The 12,083-nt window shown below is 33.3% G+C and overlaps 1 protein-coding gene across 1 annotated transcript in view; it reads left to right on the top strand.

Moving 5' to 3' along the window:
• Window positions 1-761: 761 nt before the first annotated feature.
• LOC115880654 (ATP-binding cassette sub-family A member 3-like) overlaps window positions 762-12,083 on the top strand; it is a 71,176-nt gene continuing 59,854 nt past the window's right edge. Inside the window, exons 1-2 of the mRNA XM_030897933.1 lie at window positions 762-929; window positions 8,384-8,711. Coding sequence (XP_030753793.1) covers window positions 851-929; window positions 8,384-8,711 — 407 coding nt within the window. The 5' untranslated portion in view covers window positions 762-850. The remainder of the gene's footprint in view (window positions 930-8,383; window positions 8,712-12,083) is intronic.

Genomic DNA, 12,083 nt, shown 5'->3' on the forward strand with positions numbered 1-12,083 from the left:
AATACGTCAGTCAATCCTGATTTATATCATATAAGTACTAACAAACCAATTCTCGCTTTTACAACTATGTACTGGCTTTTACTTCTACAACTTTTGATCGGTAACTTTGTAGTCATTTCCGATGAAACAGAGAGTGATCGAAACTAAATGAATACGTCAGTCAATCCTGATTTATATCATATAATTACTAACAAACCAAATCTCGCCTTTTATCTGAAAAAATAAAAAAGGTGTAGGGGTGAGTCACTTTTAAAAAACACCCGGTATATCTATTAAAATAGGGTCATAAAAAATAAAACATTCCGGTTTTCCAAAAATCTTTAGAAGTATACGGAATTTTTAATTTTTTATGGTGGCATTTTTTGATCAGCATCAAATTGTGCAACTTCTAGTTTACGAGATTCCAATAATAAGGCTCAAATTTGGGACACCCTGTCTGTACACCCTGCAATAAAGCAGGATACATTAAAAAATATTTTAAAAATCTACGCTACCATTGCATTGCATAAAAAACAAATATTCTATAAAGGAAACCTTGATTATAAAGGTTTTTTTCCGAAAAGTGAATTGAACGACTAATTTGTTACTAACAATAAAACAATTAAATAGTGTAATTTGAGGATATCTAAATGATGTAATCCATCCTACTGTTTTAATAGACGTTCAAAATAAAAAAAAATCTATTGCGTGGCTTGGCGTGACTGAGCTTAAATCTATATTCTCCGAAAGAACTGTTAGTCACAAAACACGAAAACACAAAACATAACCTAAATTGTTTTCCTGCTGATTCGTAGCAGGAATTAGATTCTAAAAGATTTAAGCTTAATATTATCACATAATCTTATCATATATGTCTAGTTCGTCGCGTTATCATTACGATTTAATTGACAATGTCGAATCAGATAGCGATAATGTTCCTGGATATGCAGGTAACTTTTAATTATATCTACATATAATCAATATTTTAGCAGATATCGAAATAACATAAGTCTGTTATTAATATCACGAAAATACAAAGTTACACCAGTACAAAAATACTACGGTAATAAGCTTTTGATATGATTTCTATCAAAAAAACAATGTAAATAAAGCAAAATCGGGTTATATTATTGTCGGTATATGTGTGTAATAAGGTAAGCTGCAGGAAAATCGTCAGTATTGAAACGTTTTACTGGTTGCGTCATAGATTAGAAGACACGTCAATAAATGGAGATGAGATGTATACAGGGTGGTGCGAATTACATTCGGTAAACTTCTGCAGCATATTCTGCATATAAAAATAAGTAAAAAAGTTCGTATGAATTTGTGTCCCAAAATACTTCGTTTCGGAGATACAGGGTGCAGAAGTTTCATTTTTATTGCGATTTTTTCCAAATAATTTCTAAACTAAGGTCGATATTTGGATGAAAATTGGTGCCTAGGAGTTTTTTAACATGAGAAATTTGATTCCGATATCAAGAGGAATCCTACTTGTAGAGGGCGTCACTTACATATTTTTTAACTGGTTTAAAAAGTAATAACTTTTCGTCCGTACCTGTATAACACTTCTGAGTGAAAAAAAATACACAATTTCACCATCTTTACGCAAAAATGGTCGCTTGGTAAAAATCGCTACGAGGAATGCTTCTGGAAACATTTGGAATCGAAATAACCAATACATCGTCATCATCGACAAAAATTGAACATGCATGTTGACTAGATAGATATTAGACTAAAATCATAAAAATTTGAGATGGTTTTGAGCCAAAGATTACACAGAAACTGCTTCATTGTACTTTTTTTACAAAATAATTTCATAAATTAAAAATCTTACAGATTAATCATTTCAGTCAAATTATTATCTAATCAACATGATTATTTATGTCAATAATGACATGTATTGATAATTTACATTTGATTTACATTCCAAATATCTTGTCAACAGCTAGTCGTAGCAATTTTTACCTAAAAAGTAATAAAGAAACTTTTTTACGTAAAAAACGGCGGAAATTTATAATATACAGGGTGTTTCAAAACAAATGCGAAAAACTTTAGGGGGTGATTCCTTGTTCAAAAAGGGTAGTTTACTTCATAAACGTTGGGTCAAAAGTCAACCATTAGGGAGATATCGCGGTACAAAGATGGCGGAAAAATAATGTTCTTTTTTTTTATCTTGAAAACGAAAAGAGATAGACTAATGAAATTTTATGGAAGCATTACTGTTATGAAAACACACTTTCTGGTAATTTTTTCACTTTTTTAAAATGAGTGGAAGGGGTTGAAATAAACTACCCCTATCATTCTTGTTAACGAAATTTAAAGAAAATCTTATCAAACACATGCAAAAAAATTAATTTCGATAGTTTAGTTTGTTTAGAAACTTTTTTATCTCTTGTATTTTTTTTATAAAACTCAGCGATTTGAAATTAAAAATAAAATGTAAAGCATTACATGTCAGGACTAAAAATATTTTTAGATTAATCTAGTGATAATAATGATAATAATAATAATCTAGATAATAACGTATTGCAGTAGGGTAATGTCAAATAAAACAATATTAGGAACATCCTAAAAAGTGACAGCGGCCGACTAGATTTTTTCCTAAAAAGTTACAGCTGCCCACTAGATTCTTTATCTAAAAATGTTTTTGTCCTGACATGTAATGCTTTACATTTTTTTTTAATTTCAAATCGGTGAGTTTTATCAAAAAACACAAGAGATAAAAAAGTTTATAAATAAACTAAACTATCAAAATTCATTTTTTTGCATGTGTTTGATAAGATTTTTCTTTAAATTTCATTAACAGGAATGATAGGGGTAGTTTATTTCAACCCCTTCCACTCATTTAAAAAAAGTGAAAAATTACCAGAAAGTGTGTTTTCATAACAGTAATGCTTCCGTAAAATTTCATTAGTCTATCTCTTTCGTTTTCAAGATAAAAAAATAAAACATTATTTTTCCGCCATCTTTGTACCGCGATATCTCCCTAATGGTTGACTTTTGACCCAACGTTTATAAAGCAAACTACCCTTTATTTTGAACAAGGAATCACCCCCTGAAGTTTTTCGCATTTGTTTTGAAACACCCTTATAATATATTTATTGTTCGCTCAGTAGTTTTATACAGGTGCAGACGAAAAGTTATTGTTCTTCAAAACCAGTCAAAATATGTGTAGGTGGTGCCCCCTACAAGTAAGAGTCATATTGATATCGAAATCAAATTTCGCATGTCAAAAAACACCCAGAAACCAATTTTCATTCAAATATCGACATTAGTTCAAGAATTATTAGGAAAAAATCGAAATAAAAATGAGACTTCTACACCCTATCTCCGAAAAGAAACATTTTGGATATATATATATATATATATATATATATATATATATATATATATATATATATATATATATATATATATATATATATATATATATATATATATTTATAAATTTTTACTTCTATTTATCTGCAGAATATGCTGCCGAAGTTTCCGGAACACAGTTCGGACCACTCTGTATACGAATGATGTATATTTGTACGAATAACTTTTTTACTTATTTTTTTTTGGTAGAATATGCTGCCGAAATTTAAAGTATTTTAAGACATGCATTTATACCTAATTTTAGTTTTATTTTTTTAGTTTTATTACCTAATTAAATTTTTTATCTGTAAAATACGGTGCCGAAGTTACCGAATACAATTCGGACCACCCTGTATCTAACGTATAATTTTATCAAAAATGCACTTTGCTATATTAAATTACTCACATTATTCTATATTTCAAGACTAGATAAATTAGGAACATTTGTAGAATGTTGAATGTAGAATATTTAGGAGGGGCGTTAATCACCGCGACCTTATAGATCTATTGTGTGTTCCCCTTTCTTGAGTTATAACGAGTTATACCTCATCATACAGTCTCAGGGCTTTAACAAAAGCCAGTATCTGAGACGGCTCCACAGAGGCCAGCTCTCCATCCTCGACATCAGACGTACCAAGGTTCATGGCACGAATGGTCGTCGTCTCGGCGCACTCAATAATAAGGTGTTCTGGTGTTTTCCCATTTTCCTCACAAAATCTGCATTCGCCGTTGTTTCTCAGTTTCAGCCTACTGAGGTGTTCGTTGAGGAGACAGTGTCCTGTTAGAAACCCCGTGACAATCCGAAGATTGTTTTTACTTAAATCAAGGAAAACCTTTGATTTTTCTCGGTCATAAGTTCTGAGGAACTTTTTCGAGTGTTTTAGACCGTTGGAGGCAACCCATTCCAAGTTACGGATGGAGTCTTCCAGATTCTTCAGTTCCGCTTTCAGTTGGTTTCCGTTTGGAAAACAGAACGGTTCTGGTCCAGTTAGTAGAGTGTTCGCTCCTTTTCTAGCTAGATCATTTGCTTTTTCATTGCCTTCTATCCCTTGGTGAGCAGGCACCCAGAGTAGGAGGACTTTATTTTCTTTGCCTAATTTGTTGAGCTTCTCTATTGATGGTTACTGAGTTTATCGCGTTAAGTGCTGCTTAACTATCGGATAGGATGGCAATTTCCTGTTTTCGATAGTTCCTATCTAAGATAAATTGTACGCATCTTTTGATAGCGCAAATTTCTGTCTGAAGGATATTGGGGTAGGTGCCCATTGGTTCGGAGTATTTAGTTTTCGACCCAAACACTCCTATCCCTGTCCCTGCTTTGGTTTTGGAAGCATCAGTATACTACGTGATGGTATGGTCTTTTATATGCTGAGTAAGCGTTTCTTTCTTCCAATCCTTTTTATTACTCAATACTACAGTGAGGTGTTTCTCAAAGTTGTAAATTCTTGGTATGCCATCACTGGGAGTTGGAGAAGTGGAATTTTCTTTTGGAGGGTGTTCCAAGCCCCTGACCTAAAAATTCTCCCAGTACTGTTTCCGTCAATGACCACTCTAATCATTGTCGCATTGGCATAACTACCGACGACAATGTGCAGTGGTGTTAGGTCTAGAATGACCTCCATTGCTGCTGTTGGACATGTTCTCATGGCACCTATGATGCAGATACATGCCAGTTTCTGTACTTTGCACAGGTTTTGCCTTGCTGTACGTTGCTCTAGTTTTGTATACCAAGCAACTGCTCCATAAGTAATCATGGGTCTTACTATCATGGTATACATCCAGCGCAAAATGTTAGGGGCGCAGCCCCACCTATTTCCCGCCAGTCTTCTGCATATCATGAGAGCCTTTGTGGCTTTGATGTTCTTAATAGGCCTGTTCCAGTGAAGTTTATTATCCAGGGTTATTCCCAGATATTTCACTTCCTGTGATGGCAGTATTTCCTTTCCATCTAGATGGATTCTTTTCAAGTTTTTCAAACTTCGCTTTCTGGTGAATGGCACTACTGCGGTTTTATCTGAGTTAATACTCAGCCCGACAGTCCTGCACCATCTCTCAGCGATGCGGAGTCCTCTTTGGATAATATCACACAGGGTGCCTTCATGTTTCCCCCGTGCAATGACGACTATGTCATCTGCATACCTTATGCAGTGTATTCCCGCTAGAGTTAATTCTTCCAGTAGTTCATTCACTACCAAGCTCCACAGTAGGGGGTAGGTCACTCCACCTTGTGGAGTTCCTTGCGTTGTTTTAACAACTACAGTTTTGGCACCTATTTCAGCCTCTGCTGTTCGTGTTGAGAGCATTTCCCAAAACCAGCGAATTATCGTACTCTTCACCCCTCTTGTTTCAAGAGATCGCTTGACCATCTTGTGAGGTATATTGTCAAACTCCCCTGCAATGTCCAAGAAGGCACAAAGTGCTGTTTCTTTGCTATCCAGGCTTGCCTGTATTAGCTCAGTTAACTGGTACAGAGCAGTTTCTGTGGATCTGCCCGCTCTATATGAATATAGGAACATTTATAAGTATTCTATTAATTGGTGAATGCACACTGCAGTCACCAACTAATATATAATCATATCAGTTCTTTCTGATGTAGGATAAGTTTCCATTTTTAGCATATTTCTGAGATTTTCATTTTTATTTTAATCGACACAAAATATTTTAGTTGTTCAAGTTGAACTAATTTCACAGCTATGTTGAAGTAACGTCAGACATATCACGGCCACCTAGATTTTCTCAAATAATAAAGATCTACTGACACTAAATCATAAAAATGAAAATATCTGGGAAAATATTTGTTTCAGGAGTTGGCAAACCTAACAGTAATTTAGAGAGACATCAATTCCGAATTGAATATCGAAACAATATACTGTGTGTTTCATTTAAAATAAAAGAGTAATTTGCTTTTAAAGGTGACCAATGTTCAATATAAATTTTGTTTCACCCTGTATAACTTTTTGGGCCAAGCTTTAATTTAATTTAAGTACAATCGTTATTTTAACTACATATTGGGATATACCGAGTAAATTCGAATTCAGTCAGCTATTATTGAAATTTAAAAAGTGTTCTTCCCTTTTAGAAAAATTTAAATATGTCAAAAACCTTAAATTTTAGTCATATACTTCTCACCTTTATTTTTCTTCTAAAATCCGAAAATCAGTTAATATACAGGGTGCTACAAATTCGAGGTACGAGCATTGGTATCTCGGAAACCGTAATAGATACGAAGATAGTCAAATTGGGGCAAAGTTGCGTCTTGGGATATTCACCAAGATGCCATCAAAAACGTTTTAAAAATTTCAAGGATTGCTGAGTTTTTTGGAAGAGAACTGATTTTTTTAAAAATCGATTTCAACTTTCCCTGTCGTTACTTTTTAGAAAATCAAAATACTAAAATTGCTCATTCTCATACCCACTTTATTAGGGCTATCTGATAGTATTTTTAGATATTCAAATTATCTGATAATTTACGAGATAGAGGGGTCAACTTATTTTTTTTAAATACGGACCTGCATTTTTTATTTCACGTTTTGAAAGAACTCGGTCTCCTGAATACAACGATTTGCCACACTTATTACTTTTTTTGTTTCGGACATTTAAACACAACTTATTGAAACTAATTTCAAGTCCGGCTCTGTTTTTTTAAATATTTAATCTATTCATCGTTAAAATATTGATAAGCTTTCAAACTTAACAATGACGTGAGGTAAAATATTGAATACGGAAAATCAGATGCAATAAAATAATAAAAAATTATATAAAATAAATAATATAAATATAATATAAACAATCAATTCCCCGGAAGATGGATTGGAAATGGTTACAGGAAATGGTAGAGCAGTATAATGGCCAACTGGGTTTACTTGACGTCATCTGTTAAAGTAAAATCAGTACATTTCAATATTTACAATAAATATTACAAAATTCATTCAAAGAGCTATAAATAAGATTGAACCAAAAATAACGTTGTGCATTAGGGAAGGTTGTAACCCTTTCGAACATGTAAAGCATTAGGAATTTGTTTGTAAAAGTTGTTTTTTTTAATAATTACTACGATTAATATTATGCATATTATTAGATTAGATTAGACATTGAGATTTCAAATTCACAATAAAAAGAGTTAAAAATAATATCTGTAAATTGCTGACCTGGATATTATTTATTTGATTCTTTCAATTGGCCTGATTTTCCTTATTCAATGTTAATTAGCGCTGATCAATATTGTTGCAATGAATATAATCAGTCATTTTTAATAATAATAAAATAGTTTTGTTATTTTTAAGGTACCTAAAACAAAAAAAAAAGTATCAAGTGTGGCATATCATTATACTCAGGAGATCGAGCTCTTTCAAAACCTGAAATATAAAATGCAGGTCCTTATTTAAAAAAATTAAGTTGGCCTCTGAATTTCACAAATTGTCAGCTAATTTGAAAATCTAAACATACTATCAGATAGCCCTAATAAAGTGACTATGAGAATATGATAGAGATAGTTTTTTCATTTTCTAAAAAGTAAGGACAGGAAAAAATAAAAATGATTTTCACAAAAATCAGATTTTTTTTTCAAAAAACTCAGCAATCCTTGAAATTTCTAAAACTGTTTTGTTGGCATCTTGGTGAACATCCAAAGGAGCAACTTTGCCCCAATTTAACCATCTTCGTATCTATTACGGTTTCCGAGATACCAATGCTCGTACCTCGAATTTCTAGCACCCTGTATAGGATGTTCTATTATAAAAAAACACAACTTTCATGTGTACCTTTTTTTGGGGACACCCTATAGAACACTCTATATTTTAAAAAATGCTCTAAATTAACTCACATAATATGCTCACAAAATTTCATTTCAATACTATCGTTCTCCTTGGAGCCTCCGCGTCGTAAGAGAGGCGCCACACTGTATAATATGAAAATGTATTTTGGCATATGCCAAAAAATTCGTTGAAAGAAAAATTGACTTTTCAGTTATTTGAAATGAAACTTATATCAATCCTAAAAGAATTCAATCTGCATTATTACATCTTGTTCATTCTGTGTTTTTCAGGTACCATGGCGGGAAACTTTAACAAGTTTCGCCTGCTATTGTGGAAGAACTGGGTACTGCAGTACAGGAAACCGATCCAGACCATAGTAGAAATTCTGTCCCCCGTCATATTTTCCATATTATTGGTACTAATCCGAACGGTAGTCGATCCTGAACCACACGATGCCATAGTTTATAATTCATTCTGTACATTGCCAATCAGTATTCCTGGATATTGTGATCTACCGAACAATGCAGTTAGTAGACGTCTAAACAGAACTAAGTTTCTGAAAAAGTTTCAGTTGGCGAACGACGAAAGAGTTAATGATGACGATCCTACCTCAAACTAGTAAGTATTATCACAGCAGATTATAATCTTTGTTTTTTCTTTATTGTTATTCGTGGTTCCAATTTTCGAAATCGGGCACTAGTTAGGTGACTAGCACATAGCACGCCCACTTATGGCCTCTAAAATTGTGCACACCGCCTGACCGGCACAGTTATTAGAGAGATATCGCAAAACCGAATAGCGTCATGCAGTATTTACGCGTACCTTATCATGGTCAGTCATGGTTACTATATGCGCGAGTCAATTTTTAACGCAAAGCCCGCTAATAACGTTACCGTCTGACGTAATTTGCGGATCAATTACACCAAGCGCTATTTCTAAATAACGTTAAAAAATTGCTTAAATGGGCATGTGCGGGTATTTGATAACCGGGGCCGGCCGCGCCGGCGAGATCTTTTATTTTAGGTTATGTTTGAATTGTTTTGAATTATTACTTTAGTTTTATTGGGTAATTTGATATTTAAGTAGCTGGGATTAGTTTTAATTAAATAAATATCCCAAAATATGGATTCCACCTCTTCCAATATTAAAGAACCTATAAAGAGACTTAAGCCTTGTTCATGTAGACGCGAATCGCGATTTTGCGAAACTGCTCTCATTGGTCCAATTTTAATGATCATGGCGGCGCTGTCAGAAATTTTAAGATTTTGGCGATTCGCAAGATTTAAAATTTGGGGGGCGGGAAAGTTAAAGTGTTTTCAACTTTTGCGAATATTCGCGCGATTTTAAGGTTTGCGTTTGCGCAGAATGGTGTTGTGATCGGTTATCGATTATTTTAACGACGCTGACAAAGTACAAAGTAACTGAAAGGATTTCTCCAGGTAAAATGGGTTCTCGTGCATATGTTTATGATATGTTTTTGATATATATGGTGACAATTTTTCAACCAAGTTATCAAACTCCTGTACAGACAATCTGTGAAAATTCCTAAATTTTTTCTCATCTTTTGTCCTCATTTCTTGTCTTCATGTCCCAAATGACCGTTCTCTTCTACGTTTTAACAATAAGTAAATGGCAATTTTACGCCTTCTGTTCCAATCCCACAATCGTAATTAATATTCATAATCATTAAACAAATTTGAACTCATATTAGATTTGTTCGGGTTCTTGTTATTACCGATTCTGAACCGTCCTAGAACTCTGCAGTGCATGCGCAAATGAAATAATGTCTTCATATTTCCTTCTGCACATACGCATCACAGTTCTAGAACGGTTCGGAATCGGTAATAAGAGAAACCCGAAGTAAGCTATTGTATGCTATAAAATATAAAATAAAGGTCGTAAACACGAATAAAAAACAAATTAAGTTATCTCAGGTTATGATTTTTTTTTGGTAACTTGCAGTGGAGCAAAAATAAAATGTCCCTAAAAATTCGCGACTGTATGAAATAGGTCCAAATTTTGCGAATATTTTTTGGCGAATCGTTTTCCGCAATTCGCAATTCGCGTCTACATGAAACAAGCTTTAGGTTTGGTTTGGTTTGGTTTGGTGACTTAGCCCTTCTAAGAGAATTCCAGATGACGACTTAGCCCTTCTAAGAGAATTATTTGTTGCTTGTTGCTCTAAACCCACTGGCAGACGTTGAACAATAAAGCACTGGAAAGAAGCACTTTAGCCCTTTACTTTTAAAATACCTAGTAAACAAAACAATTTCAAAGATTTAAATTCAAAGTTAGGTTAAGTTTAAATAGCGGACGCGACGCGACCAGAATTCTTTCCGATCCGATAACTATAAATGAAGAGAATTAATACCACTTCACGTAAAGGAAATAACATCTGGCCTTATTAACGTCCATGCACGCTATTCGGTTTAGCGATATCTCTCTATTACGCTGTGTATTGTTATTTTACGGGAGTTTATTTTTGCGCACAGGAAATTTGACTCGTTTGCACATCGTCATAAAAAACAATTTTCGTACCACGAATTAGGGATAAGATTTTTATCTGTATAAATATAGTATACTTAATCTGTGGTATTATTTTATATACAGGGTAAGTTTTCTACGATCTCTATGGGTATCTCGGAAACTACTGGAGATAGAGAGTCGGTTAGATAGGGAAAGAATTGCAGTTTTGAGGGGTCATAAACATGCGCCTTTTAGATTTTTTAAAAAACAAAATTCGAAAAAAAAAATTTGGCTATTTTAAATATTGTCCCTAATTCCATTATAATCTATTTTAGACAAAAAGTTTTCAGATAAAAGTTGTAGATAATCACATCCCTAATGAGTTTGTGTCCTCCATTTTTTTGTAAAGCCTGTCATTTTTGACATATGACACAAACATATGTTTTTTAAATGGAAACCATAGTTGGCCATGACTTCATAAAAACCGCCATTTTTTAAGTTTTTCAGCGATATAAGCTATAATATCTTTTTTTCGAAAAATTACTGAGTTATAGTCAATTATTATCATTTTTAAACAGAAGAAAAGCGTGTAGGATTATTGGTTCAACTTTTCTTGGCCATACATTTTCAAGGATACGTTGACCGGTGAACGTTACTTACGTTTTTAGAGAACGGTTTTGAAGACATGTAAGAAAAGTTACATTTAGATACTCGAGCATCAATAGAGTGGTTCCAACTTGACTTTCATTATGACCCACCCCCCATAATGAAAGAAATGTTAAAAATTATTTATATCATAATTATGCACTCAGGGATAGGAAGAGGTGGACCAATTGCATGGGCCTCCTCCATCACATAACCTATTCATTTTAATTTTTTTTTATGCAGTATGGTTAACAACAAGGTCTACAAAAAAACTTATGAATTAAGAGAGCCACTCAAAGAGGCGGTACGGGAGAAGTTTAATTAAATCAACCGGTAGTTCTGTGAGACTAGCTAGTAATTCAGTTTTAAAAAGACGCATTTATGTACTCAAAACAATGGCTGATTTTTTGAACATTTTCTAAAATAACTTAAAGTGTATGTGTGATATTATTTTTTTTTAAGTTTTACTATGTGTAATATAAATTGTAAAGAACCGTTTAATAATATATTCTGTCATTTTATAAGTTATAAATCATAACAGAATACTATGCCAACTAGAGATTAGTCAAGAAAGATAAGAATTGACTATAACACAGTAATTTTTCGAAAAAAAAACATATTATACCCTATTCTTATGGGAGGAGGGTGGGGGGTTCATAATGAAAGTCATGTTGGAACCACTCTATTGATGTGCGAGTATCTAAATTTAACTGTTCGAACATGTCTTCAAAACATTTCACTAAAAAACGTAAGTAACGTTCACCTGTCAACGTATCCTCGAAAACGTATGACCAAGAAAAGTTGAACCAATAACGCGTCCATTTACTCTTACACGCTTTTCTTCATTTGAAAAATTCATATTAACAATTTTTATTAATT

The sequence above is a fragment of the Sitophilus oryzae genome, unplaced genomic scaffold (assembly GCF_002938485.1).
Source record: "Sitophilus oryzae breed Bouriz unplaced genomic scaffold, Soryzae_2.0 scaffold_1639_pilon_pilon, whole genome shotgun sequence".
NCBI classification, from domain to species: Eukaryota; Metazoa; Arthropoda; class Insecta; order Coleoptera; family Curculionidae; genus Sitophilus; species Sitophilus oryzae.